Source organism: Sinocyclocheilus grahami, unplaced genomic scaffold (assembly GCF_001515645.1).
Source record: "Sinocyclocheilus grahami isolate Dianchi unplaced genomic scaffold, SAMN03320097.WGS_v1.1 scaffold198.1, whole genome shotgun sequence".
Lineage (NCBI taxonomy): Eukaryota > Metazoa > Chordata > Actinopteri > Cypriniformes > Cyprinidae > Sinocyclocheilus > Sinocyclocheilus grahami.
The window spans coordinates 833,895-854,219 of NW_015505377.1; the positions used below are offsets into that span (position 1 = coordinate 833,895).

At 36.9% G+C, this 20,325-nt stretch overlaps 2 protein-coding genes across 4 annotated transcripts in view; both read left to right on the forward strand.

Annotated features, from left to right (window-relative positions):
• Window positions 1-6,312, forward strand: part of dlg5b.1 (discs, large homolog 5b (Drosophila), tandem duplicate 1) — a 44,349-nt gene extending 38,037 nt beyond the window's left edge. For all 3 annotated transcript variants that reach the window (XM_016285512.1, XM_016285514.1, XM_016285515.1), the window contains exons 26-32: window positions 1,394-1,564; window positions 2,735-2,931; window positions 3,006-3,149; window positions 3,292-3,419; window positions 3,928-4,037; window positions 4,392-4,501; window positions 6,059-6,312. In XM_016285512.1, coding sequence (XP_016140998.1) covers window positions 1,394-1,564; window positions 2,735-2,931; window positions 3,006-3,149; window positions 3,292-3,419; window positions 3,928-4,037; window positions 4,392-4,501; window positions 6,059-6,162 — 964 coding nt within the window. In that variant the 3' untranslated portion in view covers window positions 6,163-6,312. The remainder of the gene's footprint in view (window positions 1-1,393; window positions 1,565-2,734; window positions 2,932-3,005; window positions 3,150-3,291; window positions 3,420-3,927; window positions 4,038-4,391; window positions 4,502-6,058) is intronic.
• A 3,785-nt stretch (window positions 6,313-10,097) lies between these two features.
• LOC107595209 (calcium-activated potassium channel subunit alpha-1-like) overlaps window positions 10,098-20,325 on the forward strand; it is a 107,512-nt gene continuing 97,284 nt past the window's right edge. Inside the window, exon 1 of the mRNA XM_016285553.1 lies at window positions 10,098-10,662. Within this exon, the coding sequence (XP_016141039.1) occupies window positions 10,411-10,662 (252 nt within the window). The 5' untranslated portion in view covers window positions 10,098-10,410. The remainder of the gene's footprint in view (window positions 10,663-20,325) is intronic.

Below are 20,325 nucleotides of genomic sequence, written 5' to 3' on the forward strand. Positions count from 1 at the left end.
GTGTGTGCATGCGCGTGTGTGTGTGTGTGTGTGTGTGTGTGTGTGAGCGCGCGGGCAGAACTCCGCTGTGTGTGATGCAGAGAGCGCGACCATAACTAGAGACTGAAATGACATGCCGTCGTGTAAATAAGATAAATAACATAAGGCTATTTAGTTTGCTTAATGAAAGAACAAGGTATAGACATGTTTTATAAGAAAGGTAACTTTAAATGACTTCTGTTGTGATCTGGCGTTATAGAGAAAATATAAATAAAATTAACTTGACCTTCAAGGGGGGCGGGGGTGCCGTTGGGGGGGCGGGCCGCCCCCCTAAAATAATGGCAGGGGAAACACTGAGGTAACAGACTGAACCCTGTCTGTTTGTCAATCAGGAACTCACCGAGAGTTTAGACTAGATTAATTATTATCTGATTGGTTGCTTGCTGCATTTTGTGGTCTAATATTTGTGTATAATAACACTAAGCTGTACAATCATTATTTTCCTTTATAGAAAGTTTATTTGTTTGCTTCATATTCCTAATGAACCTGTCTGAGCTAATTATGTGCTAATCAGACTGTTTACCCTGAGCGATATATTTAATAATTTAATTGACCATTAAATTTTATAAAGAGCACAACTACATTCATGGACCTCTTTAGTCTTTTGAGATCCACACGTGACGTTTTCATGTGTTAAAAAAAAGTATTATTTTTATGTGGTGTTTTATTGGTGGATAAAAATTATTTCCCTGTTTACTATTATTTTGTTTGTTTAAATTTAACATGTGTTTATGTATTAAATACAGACAACATATCAGTGTTATTTGAGTTTATAATATATAAACTACTCAGCATAAAATAAATGATATAATGTAGTTTTATTAATATTTTATATTTTACCATATTTATATATTTTCTGTTTTTATTTTCATTCGTTGAAGTTTTAGAATTTTGTTGTTTTTGTTTACTTTTTAAATTTTTTTTTGAATGTCTATATACTTTTTATTTTTATTCATTTTTTAATCATTAAGGTTTTGTTTTAGTTCTTTTAGCACTTTAACTTAAACTAAATGAAAATGAGAAAGGTCTATCTGAAATAAAATAAAGTGTATATATAGATAAAGATATATATATATATATGTTTATTTTTAAATTTATCTAATTTAATTTTTACTTTATTTAATTTAATGTTTTGTTTTTTTTATTTCAAGTAATGATTTTTTAAAATGGTTTTAATGTTGGTTTTCAGTAACTATAATAACCCTGTCACATATAAATATTTACTGAGCACAATAGCTGTTTGGTTAAAATGAAACGGAGCAAATAGTAAATATTAAGATGTATCATCATGGCCTTGCTCATTTGTCAGCATGATGCTTTTCATATTCTTACTCTCGATCTCTTTGTGTGTCAGGGCGTTGTTTGACCATGTTGGTGATTTGGAGCAGGAGTTGAGTTTCAAGAAGGATGATATTCTCTACGTGGACGACACGCTGCCCGGGGGGAATCTGGGCTACTGGTTGGCATGGCAACTGGACGAGAACGCACAGAAGCTGGTGCGCGGACACGTTCCCAGCAAGTGCATGTATGTCTATATGTGCTGTTCATGCAATCATCACTGGTGTTGTTTTACAGTTAAACATGAAAAATTCATTCTTCTAAATGAGTTTAAAATATGATGCACATGATATAGCGTTGTCAAAAATAAAAAATGTTTTGATACACATCGATACTGATATAACTGAAACTGCTTCCAGTGTGAATTAAACATACATTACATGTGTTTATAGTGCTCAGTAAACACCACCCTGTTTTAAGTAAAAATAGGAAGAAAAAAAATCCTTTTCTCCAAAAGAAATGTGAAGTAAGCATGCAAATCGTTAAGTTTTTCTCCAGGGTATAGTCTTTTTTTTTTTTTCTTAGTGGATTCATAAGAGGCTCATATTTCATATTAAAGACATGGATTGATTTTGCATACCTAATGACAAAAATTAAGAAAGTGCTGTGACATTTTTATCATAATAATATAAAAACGTATAATATAACATTTTGTAACAATTTATAGTTAAAGGCCTCCTCAATAGTTTTTCATAAAATAAAATAATAAATATATCTATTCTTATTTATTCTTATATTTGTTCTATTTTTATTTTATATAAAATGGTGTTATTACAATAGTAATTTTTTTGTTTAATATTTTTGCATACCTCCTGACAAAACTGTAGAAATTACTGTCACAGATTTTATCATGATAATATAGTATTTTATAATAAAACCGTTTCTAATAACTTGCATGTTAACAGGTCACCCTGCAGTTTTCCTTAAAAATAAATTATTATTATTATTTTTTTTAGCAGTAATAACAGTAATCATAATAATTATCATTACTCATGTTGATATATAAGCACAGAACGTTTGACCAAAATTGTGCAGCCCTAAAGTTTACTGTCAGAGGTAAAAATCAAAAATTTTATGCCCTTATTGTTGTGGCAGTTTTTCCCCGAGGTATTGAAAATGATATTGGATATCAAGAATTTTTAAGCTATTGTATTGAAGTCAGAAATCCCAGTATCGTGACAGCACTAATAGCATGCAAGTGTCTTATAAGCTGTTGTTTGTGTGTGTGCGCGCGCGTGTGTGCGCGTGTGTGCGTGTCTGTACGTGTGTGTCTGTACGTGTGTGTGTGTTTGTATGTATGTGCGTGCGTGTGTGTGTGTGTGTGTGTGTGTTTGTGTGTGTGTGTGTGTGTGTGTAGGATGGATCAAGATTCCCAGCGGCGGAACAGCGTCACAGACGGTAAGGACGACAGCGGCTCTGGTAAAACGCTCTCTGCCGCGGCGCGCCGATCCTTCTTCCGCCGTAAACTCAAACACAAACGCAGCAGCTCCAAAGACGGCCGTGACGCTCAGGCGGCAGACGCCGTCAGCACAGACTCCGTGCCCTACATGGACGGTGAGAAACAACGCGTGTAGCTAGTGAAACTTCACGCTTATCCTCAGCATCTCATTTACTCTCCGTTTGTTCAGACTGTCTGAGTCCGGCGTATCAACGCGTGCTAAAAGTGGAATCGACCAATCGCAGGCCCGTGTTGATACTGGGGCCCCTCATTGAGCCAATCAAAGACATGCTGCTCAGAGAGGCTCCTGGGAAATACTGCCGCTGTTTACCTGGTGAGATCTACTGACATTTGACTCGTAATGGAGTTTAAAACATTCATAGCAACTTGACCATGACTGGGTTTTCAATTTTGACTGCGGGATAATAAGATGATGATGTCAAATGATTTCTCACTTGCTCTTCGGTGTTATTCAGAGGGGATGAAGGCGACCCAGCAGGCCATCGAGCGAGGCGTCAAAGACTGTCTCTTCATCGATTACAAGCGCCGGAGCGGCCACTTTGATGTGACGACGGTGGCGTCCATTAAGGAAATTACAGAGAAGGTGAGAGAAACAACAGACTCTTATGAAACAACGCTATTAGTAATAGTAAATAAATATTACTATAATTGTATCTACTATTATATATGTATATATAATAATTATTATTATTGTTTATATATTTGTGTGTGTGTGTATATATATATAATTTTTTTATAATATAATGTTTTTTTTTTTTTGTGGTGAAACCACAAGTAACCTGTACATGATTTCATGACATTTATATGCATCAGGCAAGCATATATAATTCATTTAACAGATACTTTTTCTGTAAAACAACTAACAAAAGAGGACATTTGTTAGGAAGTTGTCATTAAAATAATTTCAATTCTGAAGAATCTTAATCGTTCTAAAATCATTTTCATTTTCTTAATGTTAAACATGAGTAAATAATCTAATGAATGATGTACCTATTATTATAAAGATTCACATTTATTTTCAAAAGGTTCACATTTATTTGTATATTACTCCAGAGGTTGTGCTGAGGTCTCTCTCTCTCTCTTTCTCTCAGGACTGTCATTGTCTGCTGGACATCGCACCGTACGCCATCGAGCGCCTGCACGTCGTCAACATTTACCCCATCGTCATATTCATACGATACAGAAACGCCAAGCAGATCAAGTAAGTGACTCATTTGTGTCTTGTATTGGTCCTGAACATCCATTTTTCCATTAGTGCTCAGTCTTTCTCTCTCATTACATTCAATGACTTTGCATCTTTATATTGCATTGTCCATTCCCTTGCATACAACACAATGTCTGATTCATTTTTGAATGATTCTTTATTATGAATCAGTCTAATGACTCGCTCTACTAAAGCCATGCTGAGCTCAATTAGTCCATGACTTTGATTACTGCTAATGGGGGAGTTGCTTAGACTCCTAGCCGCTAGAAATGAATTAGCTGTGCTTTCAGATGCATTTGACATGAGCAGCAGGAGCTGCGTCTGTACTGAGTCTGTGTTTAATTCACTCAGGGAGCAGAAAGACCCCGTGTATCTGCGAGACAAAGTGTCCCAAAAACATTCCAAAGAGCAGTTTGAGTCTGCGCAGAGGATCGAACAGGACTACAGCAAATACTTCACAGGTCTGAGACGCGCACACGTAGAGCTGGGCGATATAGCTAAAAAAATGTTTCAACGATATAATGTTTCATATCGTAATTATTGACATTTTTTATAACCTTTTTTAAAACAAAGAGCAATAGAAAAAAACGTTTACATTTAACCACTCTATTTTTAAATTAACCCAATTTATAATATTTTAACCCAAATATTTTTTGTTTTAACAGTCAAAAACTAAATTAAAATTAAATTCGAATATCTAATTTCTAATGTTTTATATGCAGATTAAATAGGGCTGAAGGAAACTTTTTTCTTGTCTCCCAAAGCCACATGAGGGCGCAATGAGCAAAATAATGCAGCGCATTAAATTGCCAACGCAAAGAAAATAACTCTATAAAAAAAACGTGCATTAAATCTAAATTAACTGATATAAATCAAACATAATTTCGTAAATTGCATAAACAATTACGAACACAACAGCATCATGTATTTATGCATTGCTTAATCCAAAGAGCCGAAGCATATGAGACGCAGTGAAAAGGAATAAACCTCCACAAATTCGTGACGTGTTTTCTAAAAGTTTAAACTTTTTTAACTTTGCATGGCTTTCTATACATCTCTTGCGAGACACGAGTGCAGCAGTCATATTTGTCCGTCTAGAAAATGCGCTGAATATGCGTTCTGTGTGAATGGCTTGTTTCGGTTTTAACCTAATCAAGATCTTCTCCGCATTGAGCTTCTATATTTCTCTAATATTTTGAATGAGTAACGCAGCAGCTCGTGCAACAACGTCACTTACTTCATCATCACTGCATCTCGCGCTCCACTGACGCACACCTAACATTTGATTGTACTATTTTTGCATTCAAATGCAAATGTTTATTTTAAATTCGACTAATAAGCATCATGTATTTATGCATTGCTTAATCCAAAGAGCCGAAGCATATGAGACGCAGTGAAAAGGAATAAACCTCCACAAATTCGTGACGTGTTTTCTAAAAGTTTAAACTTTTTTAACTTTGCATGGCTTTCTATACATCTCTTGCGAGACACGAGTGCAGCAGTCATATTTGTCCGTCTAGAAAATGCGCTGAATATGCGTTCTGTGTGAATGGCTTGTTTCGGTTTTAACCTAATCAAGATCTTCTCCGCATTGAGCTTCTATATTTCTCTAATATTTTGAATGAGTAACGCAGCAGCTCGTGCAACAACGTCACTTACTTCATCATCACTGCATCTCGCGCTCCACTGACGCACACCTAACATTTGATTGTACTATTTTTGCATTCAAATGCAAATGTTTATTTTAAATTCGACTAATATTAATTTTTTTAATTCACAATCTCCTCATCACAGGCAGGCACAGCCCTCGTGTTTGTGTGTGCGGTCTGCGTCACTCATAGCACGTGCCTATATCGTGCACTATATCGAAAAAATGTTCTATCGTTATCGAAGAAGGTGTACCATAGAATAAATATCGATACTGTTTTATCGCCCAGGCCTACGCACACGCATGCATTTACACGATTACGCACACGACGGCGTGCTGGTGAGTGATTTGTGATGCCGTTCTGTTGCAGGCGTCGTCCAGGCCGGCAGTCTGTCCAACATATGCACTCAGATCATGTCCATCGTGGACCAGGAGCAGAACAAAGTGCTTTGGATTCCTGATGGAAGCATGTGAAGAACCACACACATCCTTCACAGCACACTGCTGAAAATGATCTACTTACTTACTATTTTTGTTGTTTTTCATTACAAATATCTAAAGCTACATTTAACGTCTGGTTTTCTGAAGAATTAAGTGATTTAAAACAAGAAACAAATTCTGTCAGGGGGATAAGATAATCAAATATTTTTTTGTTTTAAAACAGTAGTTCATTAAGATATTAAAATGTGCAGAAAATGTGCTCACTTACAGGCCATCCAAGATCAGGATGAGTTTGTTTCTTCATCAGATTTGGAGAAATGTAGCATTGCATCAGTGTCTCAGCAATGGATGCTCTGCAGTGAATGGGTGCCGTCAGAATGAGAGTCCAAACAGCTGATAAACATATCACAATAATCCACAGCACTCCAGTCCATCAGTTAACATCTGGAGAAGACAAAAGCTGAAACAATCCATCATTAAGATATTTTTAACAAAAATAGGAGTCCATAATTCATAATAACGCTTCCTCCAGTGAGTCAGTGTTCTGGTGTGAATCAGGAGAGAAATCTGCACAGATCAAGCAGCGTTTAAACAGCTCTAAACTAATATGTGGCTGGATTTTGATGTGAGAGACAACAGGAGATGCACTTTTTCACTGGAGGAAGAGTTATGGATTATGAACTCGTATTTAAAAACCTGTTAATGATGGATTTCTTTCTTTTGTCTTCTCCAGATGTTAACTGATGGTCTGGAGTGGTGTGGATTATTGTGATGTTTTTATCAGCTGTTTGGACTCTCATTCTGACGGCACCCATTCACTGAAGAGCATCCATTGCTGAGACACTGATGCAATCACATCACAACTATTCCTTTAAGAACATTTAAGATATTAGTACAAGACAAGAATACAGAGTAAGAAAATAATTGTTTTGCAGTGTAATAACAACACATCGCCACTGATCTCCCACTGTTACAACACTCCACTGCTGTTAAATTCACTACACACCTCTAGGGCTGGACGCTATATCATATATTCATTAAATATGAAGTGCTTTATGAGCAGCTATGAATTTCCTAATTGTTTAATGTTTTTATTTGGTGGTCAAGCTTCATGATGGACTGCAATCAGTCGATTCAAAACTCTGATTCAGTGATTTGCATCATCACTCAGAAACGTCTCTTTGTTGCTTATAAATATAATATAATGTAAATATCACTGTTTTTCTTTGACTGTATCGTCCAGCCCTGAACACACACTCCACGCACACACAAACTCTCAGGCAACGATCACAACTGTTAGATGAGAAGCAGTATCCTCCATTCGCTGTGTTTTCTCTGTGGTAACACTAATTTATGAGGGCTTTCATGTAGTTCTTCGTGTTTACAGAGGTGAGGTTTATAAACCAGCTTACTTGAATGTTTAACTTCATGTATCTGTCCCCGCGTGGGTCTGATCCGATCGGTGCATGCTAGTTCGACACAGGCGCTCAATTTACGGCTTTCTGAGGTTACAAATACTGACCGTTAAGTTTGTTTTCTGATCGCTGATCATGTTAAAGGGTTCATTCACCCCGAAATGAAACTTCTGTCATCATTTATTCAAGCCTGTATTCTGTGGCGCACAAAAGCAGATGTTTAGCAGAATGTTCGAGCTGCTCTTTTCCACTCAATGAAAGCCGACAGGTTGCCGTGCTTCAAAAAGCATAAAAGCACCATAAAAGAATGTATTTAGAGAGCTTTTTGAGGTTTTTCCTCACTCAACGTTGTCATATGAATCAGAATTTTTTTGATTCACTTTCATTGCACAGAAAAGAGCAGTGATCTTTCTGCGATCTCCGGGTTTGAAACGACATGCAGATATTTGTCATTTTTGGGTGAACTATTCCTTTAAGCTTTAATGTAGCAGTTTCTTTATTTCATTTTCTTTTAAGTGTACTTGTTTTTATTTAATGAACGATGCAATAATCTGCTGCATGATAATTTTAACTATATGCTCTGACTATTTTTACAGTCTGGTTCATTTGTAACTCTAATTTAAATGTTTTTTTGTAGCCGAGTATCAGGCAGAGCTGAATTCTTTTTCGTAGTATCTTAAAAGCTCCTCTCGTTTTCAGAAACAAACGTGCCAAATGCTTTCTTCTGCTTTGCCTGTATTTTGCACTCATTTGGATGGAAAGGTAGACAGCCCTACTTTATTAATCCCAGAGTAATCCTCGTTCAGCAATAGTTAGTTAATCTTCTCTCTAGTGAAAGCTTTTGTACTACACTAGTCTTCCTGTTCACCTTACTAAAGGACGTTCACTGTGACATCACTTCCTGTTCTGACCCGTGCTGACCAATGAAACGAGTTGTCTGGTTTAGCTTCATCAACAAAGATAGAAAGTCTCACATCATGTAATGTTCTCCCAGTCCTGCCAATAATGACGCTGGTGTTGAATTGGTGCAGATGCTCAGATTGTAGCTGGAAAAAACAATAATTCCAATTAAAATTCTGTTTTCCATTATGTTTTATAATGATATAACACCCTGGTACTGTCACATTTAGACAAAATATGATTTTGTAATTGTTACATTAATAAAGTCTAAATTAAACATGACCCAGCATATTTTACCGTGTAAACATTTATTTTTATAAAATGATTGTCTTTATTCCATCTGTATGTATCGAGTCTGCATGTTTGTAGTTTATGCTGAGTTCATGGACAACTTGGAGTTTCAAGTCTCATATATTCTATGCATTTCTATAAACATGATTTAATGTAATGTGTGCTGTGTCCCAGAGCTCATGTGGATGATGTGATGATGCACTTCCTGTGAAGAGTCACCAGATGGCGTCATATCCTGCTTCAGCCTCTTCTCCATCACCAGGATTACATAAACATCACATCAGGTGAAATATTATTACTGGCTGAGCTGATCAGCGGAAAATATCATAAGGCAGAGGGAAGATTATTTGTTATCATACAAAAGGAAAAACAAGCTCACGTTGATCCCAAAAACATTTAGGTTAAAAATAAACTTATTTGGAGCCATAGAGAAAAATAAAAGTGTTTCCACTTTCTCGGTCAGCTTTTGGAAGTTTGCATCTTTGTTTATCTATTTATTGATTATTTTTACATTTCCCAGAATCTGGAGTGCATGGTTTCAGATGGAAAGCCTTTCAATGACAGGCACATATATAATAAAAATATAATATGCATTTACGCAACATGTTACAAAATATGACACATGTTGATCTGACTATGCACAATAATTAAGCCAATAAATACACAATAATTAACAATAAATAAGTTGGTATCCATTATTAGGTATAAAATCATGGTTATAAATGTAATGAGCCTTTCAAACATTTACTGTGGTAACCATGGTGTCCTTGAAAATGCCATATTTTGGTATAAAATAAAAAGAAATGTTTGCAAAAGACACATTTTAAACTAAAAATAAAAGTTTTTTGTGTTTTGTAAATCTATAATAAATGCATAATTTTGCCATGATTCATTATTAGGTATAAAATCATGGTTATAAATGTAATGAGCCTTTCAAACATTTACTGTAACCATGGTGTCCTTGAAAATGCCATATTTTGGTATAAAATAAAAAGAAATGTTTGCAAAAGACACATTTTAAACTAAAAATAAAAAAAAGGTTTTTGTGTTTTGTAAATCTATAATAAATGCATAATGACATTATGACGTTAAAGTGGCTTTGCCATCGTCAATGCAAACGAACTTGAAATCGTACTTTTCATGGCTACTGAAACGTTTTAAATGCGTTTTAAATATTTTCATGCCCACCTGCCATAATCCACAACCTAAAAACTAAACATACTTTTCTCAAAACGGTAGTTACCACGACAGATTTCTGTCAAATAATAGCGACTGATGGATGCTTTGGCTATTGGCGAGGTTTGGAGACGCTCTGGCTCCGCCTCCGGCACCTGTGCATCTCCCTGAACGCCACGAATGGATAGAACGCAGCTGAACGCAACACGTTAGTGAGTGAGAGCGCACGGAAGACCCGTCACCAAGCTTTAAATCGTGGGGATGTTTTCCATCATGATGCATATCCAGCGTGCGACCTCGTTTAAAGACGCGACGACGCGTTTCCAGTAGCAGTTTGCGTGCGTTTTGGGGAAGACTTTTGAATTACGCGGAGAACCGCGCAGCGGGCGAGAGCGCAGAGCGCAGCGGGAGGAGAGTGCGCACACGCGGGGCTCTGCCCTGCCGAACATGGCTGATCGTCGGGAGCGGGGCGCTGCAGGGATCTCCAGAAAGACGCTCGATGCTCCCCACTGAAGAACCAGAAGATGATGGTGATGAGACAATAATGACCTATCCGCTCTCGGTTCGGAACATGGCTGTGATCATCCCCTACACCAGTGATGTACCCTGTGACCCCAGGGGCCAGAGGATGTGGTGGGCTTTCCTCGCCTCCTCCATGGTCACTTTCTTCGGGGGTCTGTTCATCATCCTGCTGTGGAGGACCCTCAAGTACCTGTGGACGGTGTGCTGCCACTGCAAGGGTAAAAAGAAGGTAAAACGCCCCAATGACACCTGCTTTCAGGTCAAAAGTTTGGACGCGCTTCACTGAGGTTTTCGTGGTCTTAAAAACCTGTGATCTGAACGCATGCAAATTACTTCACAAAATACAATGATAAGTAAAAAAATCAGCTCTTGAAGTTGGGTGATGCATGAACAGACTGAAGCTCAAGTGGCACTACATCATATTTGTGTTTCTCATCACGTTACTGTTATTCTGACAGGTGGGCAACAGGGTGAATGAGTCGTTGTGCCCAAACTCTTGACTGATAAAACATGAAACATGTTTTTTGTAGTTCAGCTGATCGAGGTCTTGTGTGATTCCGACACTCACACTGTTATAGCTCACCAATGCACTGGAACTCGCTTCGGATTGAAATGTGCCGAATGTAGTTTTGTTCAGCTCTGAAGTGTTATTCTTTTACATGACCTGGGACACAAACCCAGTCACAAGGGTCAAACTGAGATTTATACAAGCTGAATACATAAGCTTTCCATTGATGTATGGTTTGTTAGGATCGGACAATATTTGGTTGAGATACAACTATTTGAAAATCTGGAATCTCAGGGTGCAAAAAAAATCTAAATATTGAGAAAATCATCTTTAAAGTTGTTCAAATGAAGTTCTTAGCAATGCATATTACTAATCAAACATTAAGTTTTGATATATTTACGGTAGGAGATTTACAAAATCTCTTCATGGAACATGATCTTTACTTAATATCCTAATGATTTTTGGCATAAAAGAGAAATGTATAATTGTGACCCATACAATGTATTGTTGGCTATTGCTACAAATATCCCCCAGCGACTTAACACTGCTTTTGTGCTGCAGGGACACTTATTGCTCTTTGTGAGTGGAGGAGAGTAAAACTATTTCGTGCTCTTACTAAAGTCATGTAAATGGTTAAAAAAGTGAGAAAATAGGACTTGATGAACTTTGAATCTCTTCTTGCCTGATAACTGAAGTGTGAAATGAGCGTTTTACTGATAAAATATGAAGCAGCTACCAAACTGTAAAGCATAATGTGAATGAAAAAGTCTAGAAAAGACTATGTAGTAGCTTGTTGTTCTACATGGCAGCTCCTGGTTTCTAAGTGTTCCAAATGGTTGCTAAGGTGTTCTAGGTGGTTGCTAGGCAGATAGGGATTGTTACTAGGTAGTTGCTAAAGTGTGCCTAGTGATTGCTAGGCAGTTTGTAAGTGTTTCAAATGGTTGCTAAGGTGTTCAAGGTGGTTGCTAGGCAGCTAGGGATTGTTGCTAGGTAGTTGCTAAAGTGTGCCTAGTGATTGCTAGGCAGTTTGTAAGTGTTTCAAATGGTTGCTAAGGTGTTCAAGGTGGTTGCTAGGCAGCTAGGGATTGTTGCTAGGTAGTTGCTAAAGTGTGCCTAGTGATTGCTAGGCAGTTTGTAAGTGTTTCAAATGGTTGCTAAGGTGTTCAAGGTGGTTGCTAGGCAGCTAGGGATTGTTGCTAGGTAGTTGCTAAAGTGTGCCTAGTGATTGCTAGGCAGTTTGTAAGTGTTTCAAATGGTTGCTAAGGTGTTCAAGGTGGTTGCTAGGCAGCTAGGGATTGTTGCTAGGTAGTTGCTAAAGTGTGCCTAGTGATTGCTAGGCAGTTTGTAAGTGTTTCAAATGGTTGCTAAGGTGTTCAAGGTGGTTGCTAGGCAGCTAGGGATTGTTGCTAGGTAGTTGCTAAAGTGTGCCTAGTGATTGCTAGGCAGTTTGTAAGTGTTTCAAATGGTTGCTAAGGTGTTCAAGGTGGTTGCTAGGCAGCTAGGGATTGTTGCTAGGTAGTTGCTAAAGTGTGCCTAGTGATTGCTAGGCAGTTTGTAAGTGTTTCAAATGGTTGCTAAGGTGTTCAAGGTGGTTGCTAGGCAGCTAGGGATTGTTGCTAGGTAGTTGCTAAAGTCTTATAAATTATTGTTAGGCAGTTGATAAGGAGTGGCTTAAGTGGTTTCTAACTTGTTTGTTGTCTTTGTCCGTCTTTGAACTTCCGTTATTGACATTTATTAAATAAATATATAAATCTATGATTTTTATTTACGGATAATTGACTTCTCGCAGTCATCTTTAAAACTCTGTCTTTGAACTTCAATATTTGCGTAGCTCTCTAGCATCACTGTTAAAGAGTAATTAGCTGGTGAAGTGGATTTACTTACTGTAGAGTTAACGAAAATTATCATGTGCATTGTAATGTTTGAAGCGAATGCCATAACAAATGTCAGTAGACTGGGCAGATTTTAAAACGAGCGGTTCATTTATAAATTTGCACGACTTTACTTCACGTGGAAATACAAAGCGGAAGACCGAAGACAAGGAGCGCACTTAGCGCAGCGCTGTAAAGGGGCGGAGCTACATAAGGTGGGAGGTGGTTAAAAATAATAGTGATTGATGCAAGCGGCAGCCTCCCGCTCTCTCTCATGAAGCCAACACAGAAGTGACTTAAACTGTAATTCATCGACTGGCCGCTAGAGGCGGGCTCCAAAAGGGAGTCAATCCCATAGACTCGCCATGTTAAAATGCCCAACTTTACAGCAGAAAAAAACATGTTTACAGCCTGGTTCAAAAAATAATTTTGATCTATATAGCTAATTTTGTTACTGTGAGGGGGCGAATTTTTTTATAACTCATCTGTTTAAATTATATTAAGCCTTAAAGTTCTGCATAATTAAGGGCGTGGCCACTTGAGTGACAGGTAGATTGCCGCTGCTGTCACCACCGTCACGCTAGGTGGGCGTGGTTTCAGCAACCTGCTCCCGCCTCTTTGCCCAGTTTCGATTATCCGGGAGTGACGTGTGGGTGACGTGCTCCGCCCACTTTGAGCTTCAAAAACGCTCTTCGGAAATCTACGGCTGACGTCACGGACATGGATTGATGGCATCAATTGTTCAGAGATGGGGAAAAAAAACCTTTTTATAAAATAACATACTTTTAAATAATTCACAGTACGATCAGGAACGTGATGATATAGTATAGTTTTGATTTCCTGCTGACTTTAGATATGAATTCAGGAACTGAGCTGACATGAACACGCTGCCGTTTCATTCACTCGAAAGCAGTGTTTTGTTTCTTCCTCTGTCTGTAAGGGTATGCGTGCGATATTTATCATCTAGGATAGGCTGTCATATGAGTTGCTTTATCAAGCTTACATTATGGAGTGTTATTCACTTTGCAAAAAAACTAACAGAAACGCATCTTGACAGTCCTAACGCATTGGCTATCTGATGAATCCTATTAAAATGCCGTTAGAATGACCCTATAATTCAAGTTATGCAAAAAATATCCAGAGTGCTGTTTTCCTGAATATCAGCATGTCAGCGCGATTGCAAATTAGATTAATTTTATACAACGAACAATGCAACAAACAAGATGTTAGTTTTAAGTGAATTACACATTAGACACAATGTTTAGTTCAGTTCAATTTTATTTATATAGCACATTTAAAAACAACCATGGTTGACCAAAGTGCTTAACAATGTCAGGATACACACACACACACACACACACACACACACACACGACAAATACACAAAAAAAGTCACAAGGAACACAAGTGTGTCTTAAGCAGCGACTTAAACAATGTTGTCTGTTTTTCCAATGAAATGGTTCTAAGCAAAGAATATTTGTATGTCGCAAAGAAACCCTGCAGTGTTTCGTTTCGTTTCGATTCATTCATTCATTCATTCAGTAACGACACAAAATGCTGTAGCAAAGAACTTATACTGGCTTCTAAACTCTTTGGCTGTAGTTATGAATGGGTTATTAATCACTGACTCTCCAAATCGTTCAAAGCCGCAGATTCGTTCACTAACGAGAAACTGCTGTGTGTTGCTTGGAGACGCACCAGATGATATGGACATCTTTGGAACTATTATTTCATTGCAAAATATAACAAACATGACAACATCCTGTTTAAAATGTAGGCTACATTTAAAATGTTAAATGTTCACTTAATATGACCTTTTTTGTTGAACTGTTGTAATAATTGTCACGTTTGCCATCGTTTGGATATTCAGGGAAATTTGCATTCTTGCTCGTTTAAAAAAAACAAAAACAAAACAACAATAACTCGCACAGGGTATGTGTCTTCATCGAAGAGAGTTTAAATCGATCTCAATGTAAAAATACAGTGCGTGTCGATATTTGCTCTTCATGCTATATTAAGTGAAGATCTAGTTAAAGATACATTGAACAGCAGCGTGATTTGCTAAAGCAGCATATTCAGCGGGCATCCTATCACATGTTTGAAATACATGTTTGGTTTTAATGATACTGTAAGTTGAGGTAGAATTAAATGAATGCCAAAACTCAGAATTTTGTTGGCGTAGCCCCTCCGTCACCTCACGTACCCCAGTTTGAGAACCACTGATATAGACAGTTGCTTGCTTTGTTTCTGAAGATTCTGAAGCTGTTCTGAATGAATCGTTTAAATGAGTGATTCAATGAATCACTGATTGAGACAGGGTCTTCCCGCCACCTACTTGCGGTGTTAGTATCATATTTATTTTTCCATGACAGGCTTAAAATGCCAGCACAAAATCACACTCAGCTAAATATTGTTTAATTACTCATTATGGGAAAAATATTGAGATATCATTCTTGTCAGTACTGCACACTTCTTCTGTCTAAACAATTATTGAAGACTAATGAGTGTTTTTAAAGGATCTGCTGAGCACAGTTGTACACTTAGACCTGTATCTGTGTGAAAGCTGTTGATTTGACAGGAACACGGAGAGCAGAGTCGTACGAGAGCTTCACTTGCGTCTTTTCCCCGTGTTTGACATGGAGCCAGTGGTCAGGAATAGGCTGAGTTTTCACTGCCATTGTGTAGTCTGCCCACACACACACACACACACCGCAGCTGTCGCTTTCATTACAGGCCTATCAAACATAGTTGTGTTCATTCTACCAGACGTTTCAGGAAGCCTTTTCTCCCGTTCAGACCTCAGCGGCCTGTTTCCACTCAAACACACGGCTCTGATTGAACTTGTTGATTTAATGTCAGCGTCAAATCAATCATTTGCTTATTTTCTTAATACATGTTCCTGCTCTGATTGAGAGTGATTCATCTGTGACTGTCCTGAACTGTGACGTCAAATACAGCAGACAGGGAAAATATGAGCCTATTTTATGATAACCAGACATCTAAACATCTACTGCTTTATTGCAATATAGATGATATTATGGTGCAATATAGATTATTGGCATATGTGTGTGTTTATATTTGAAATATGTATTTTTGCTTTCGCATTTGCGTCCCTAAAAATCCCTAAAACCTTTTGTAATACATTTGTATTTAGTGATTCATTTGATGTAAATTAGTTTCTATTTGAAACTTTTATATTGAATTTGAGGTTATATATGAGACATACGTTTATTCACCCATTTACATCCACACTTCTGCTGTTCTTGTAGTGACAGTTCACTCAAAAATAATCATTCTGAATTTGTAACACACTCTCATGTTGTTTAAAGTCTGCCTGTTTCTCTTGATAAATAATTAGCAAGCTTTGATGGTAATTACAATATTAGCTACATGCCCACACAAATGTGCATATATTTACAGTGTTATAATGTTATAAAGAGCAAGAGAACGAAATTAAAAAGCCACTCGTGCATAAATGACGCAACTAGGTGTGCGATATTGGCAAAAAAATGATATCTCAGTATTTTGGGGACTTTGTCGATAATGATAATGAAACGATAATTTGCTAACTGTGATTTTGTGCTGGTACTTTAGGCCTGTCATGGAAAAATAAATATTTTATAAACCGCAAGTCCCTGTGTTAATGAGTGATTCATTGAATCATCCATTCAAATGATTCGTTCAAAACAGCTGATTTGTTTAGAAACGGAATCAAGCGACTGTGTTTAGAACTGGATCATTGAACCACTCCTTCAAAAACTGATTCATTCAGGAACGAAACACTGCACAAAATATTCTTATCTGAATAAGCGCAAATGTTCTCATCTGGCTTTGTTTGGAACGATTTCATTTGTGAAACAGAAAAAAACGTGTAACTCCTTTGTTGAACTGTTGTATAAAATCAGTCTCATTCACGATCGCGTGCACGTGCTGATACTCAGGAAAACGGCACTTTTGGTATTTTTTCTTTTTGGTATTCTAACGTGTTTTTTTAATATATATATATATATATATTCATATATTCTCGATAATGTCAGCTTGCACATCGTTAAAACAACAATTACGATATTGTCACAGATGATAAATATCGCACACTCACTTAGCTACATGCATTAAATGTTATTGTTCTACTGATAGAAGGGCTCCTTAATGTTACATGCTCGTCAGTTCAGTTCAGTTCAGTTTCTGCAATAGAGTGGTTTGAGTGACTTTATTTCTTTCCTGAACCATGTAGAACAGAATAGAATAGAATAGAACAGAACAGAATGTGCGTTATTGGGTGAACTGCCTCTTTAAAACAAGATTTTGTCATTTTTAGAGCATATATTTTTTGCAGGGATTAACAGCTGGCCGTTGCATTAATTGCAGCTCTCAAACTGTCCATCTCCTCTCACTTTCTCTGTTTTCATACATGCATCTTCCTCATTCAAAGTGCCGTGTCACTCTCCTGTAGTGTGTGTGTGAATCAGATGCTCGTTGCTAAGCAACAGGCAGCATATTCATTATTGAGCTGGGAAATATCCCCTTATGTAATTGTGCTTTTCTAGAGACCACACACACACACACTTGCGCGCACACACACACACACACACACTCACCTGTCAGAGTGTGTTTTCTTCACCACAAACGCATTTACATTCAGAATCTACAGGCGTCTCACACACACACAATCTGAGCCAGAAATAGAAATCCAGTCTGATCTCCTTCAGATGGGTTTGATAATGTTCATATTCAGATGTTGTTTCACAGGATTCTGCTGTTTGTTAATTAGTTTTGCTCGCACATAATTAAAGCATGGATACACATTATAAATGACTGCAAACACAGAATTCTATATTCTAGTGAGCTGCCTACATAGTCATCTAAGTGATCTCTTCTGCTCAGCAAGGCTGCATTTATTTGATCAACAACAAAGTAAAATTATGAAATAATATTGCAATATAAAATAGCTGTTTTCTGTGTGAGTATCTGTTAAACTGTAATGTATTTCTGTGATGCGCAGCTGTATTTTCAGCATCATTCCTCCAGTCTTCAGTGTCACATGATCTTCAGAAATCAGTATAATATGCTGATCTGCTGCTCGAGAAACATTTCTGATTATTATCAATGTTGAAAACAGTCGTGCTGCACAATATTTAATGGAAACTGTAATACATTTGATTTTTCAGGATTCACAGATGAATAGAAAGTTCAAATAACAGCATTTAGTTGAAATTGAAATCTTCTGTAACATTATAAATGTCTTTACTGACACTTTTAATTAATTTAATTTTGTGGAAAATGTGATATAGTACCTTTCAACAGTTTGTGATAAGTAATATTGAAAGAAATTAATAATTTTATTAATTAAGGACGCATTAAATAGATCGAGAGGAAACACATTTCATCCTTCTTTTGATTTAAGGTTCAATTTGCTGTAAAAATCAACCCAAACAGAGCGTTATTGAAACTAGCAAGTCATCTGAATGAGTCACTTATATTGTTCACAATTAATGATTGGTTTCTGAATCATTCAAAGTAGCCAAACTTTAGTTTGTGTGAATTATTTTTAGGTTTTGAGTAACCATCCATCCATCTGTCCGTCCGTCCGTCCGTCCGTCCGTCCGTCCATCCATCCATCCATCCATCCATCCTTATGTCCGTCTATCCATCCATCCATCCATCCATCCTTATGTCCGTCTATCCATCCATCCATCTATCCTTATGTCCGTCCATCCATCCATCCATCCATCCTTATGTCCGTCCATCCATCCATCCATCCATCCATCCTTATGTCCGTCTATCCATCCATCCATCCATCCTTATGTCCATCCATCCATCCATCCATCTATCCTTATGTCCGTCCATCCATCCATCCATCCTTATGTCCGTCTATCTATCCATCCATCTATCCTTATGTCCGTCCATCCATCCATCCATCCATCCATCCTTATGTCCGTCTATCTATCCATCCATCTATCCTTATGTCTATCATTTATATCTTTATTACATCTATCGTTATATCTTATCTATAGTTATATTTGATATTTATCGTTATATCTAGCGTTATTTCTTATATCTATCGTTATATCTAGCGTTATTTCTTATATCTATCGTTATATCTAGCGTTATTTCTTATATCTATCGTTATATCTAGCGTTATTTCTTATATCTATCGTTATATCTAGCGTTATTTCTTATATCTATCGTTATATCTAGCGTTATTTCTTATATCTATCGTTATATCTAGCGTTATTTCTTATATCTATCGTTATATCTAGCGTTATTTCTTATATCTATCGTTATATCTAGCGTTATTTCTTATATCTATCGTTATATCTAGCGTTATTTCTTATATCTATCGTTATATCTAGCGTTATTTCTTATATCTATCGTTATATCTAGCGTTATTTCTTATATCTATCGTTATATCTAGCGTTATTTCTTATATCTATCGTTATATCTTATCTATAGTTATATTTGATATTTATCGTTATATCTAGCGTTATTTCTTATATCTTTCGTTATTATCTATCGTTATTTATAATATATATCGTTATATCTAGCGTTATTTCTTATATCTATCGTTATATCTTATATCTATCGTTATATTTATTGTTTTATTGTTTTAGCAACATGATGGTGTTTCGTTCCTAAACAAACATTTAAATGATTCGGTTCAATCGCAATGACTCACTTGCTGCCAGTGACTTGCTGCCACCTACTGGCGGATTTAATTTCACATTTAAAGTATCTTTTATTATTTAAATCATTTCAAATATCAGTATTCAACGTTTTATGTTTAATATATCAAAACATTATTTATGCATTTGTAATCGCAGGTTAAATGCATTCATGTCTTGCATTAAACAGTGAGTAAACGCATCTAAATGCCTCTTCAGATGCAGCTTCTGTGTTTCCTCTGCATTGCAAAGATGAATTGATTCTGATTTCATTTGTTTGGTAACAGCCCAAATGTCTTATTTTTCTAATTCACTGATTAAATGTAAGAATTTGACTCAAAAGGTAATGGACACTTTTAGAGAAAATGGCTTTATAAAGGTAAAAATGCCCATAAAATGTAAAAATCAGTTTAAACTAATTGGAAAAGATTAATTTCTATCAGTGTGAACTGACCAGCACACAGAATATGAAGAATATAAAAAAACTTTAGGAGTCAGTTGTCCACGGCAGTCCTTAAGATACCAGCACAATAAACACACAGCAAAATATTGTCTAATTATCGCTATTGATAAAATCCCAGAAAATATTGAGATATTATTTTGTGTCAATATTGCACACACCTATCTGTGTGTATCTATCTGTCCATCTTCATGGTTTCATGGTTTTTGAGCGTGTGTGTGTGTGTGTGTGTGTGTGTGTTTAGCGTGTGTGTGTGTGTGTTTAGCGTGGTGTGTTTAGCGTGTGTGTGTGTGTTTAGCGCGTGTGTGTGTGTGTGTGTGTGTTTAGCATGTGTGTGTGTGTGTTTAGCGTGTGAGAGTGTGAGTGTGTGTTTAGTGCGTGTGTGTGTGTG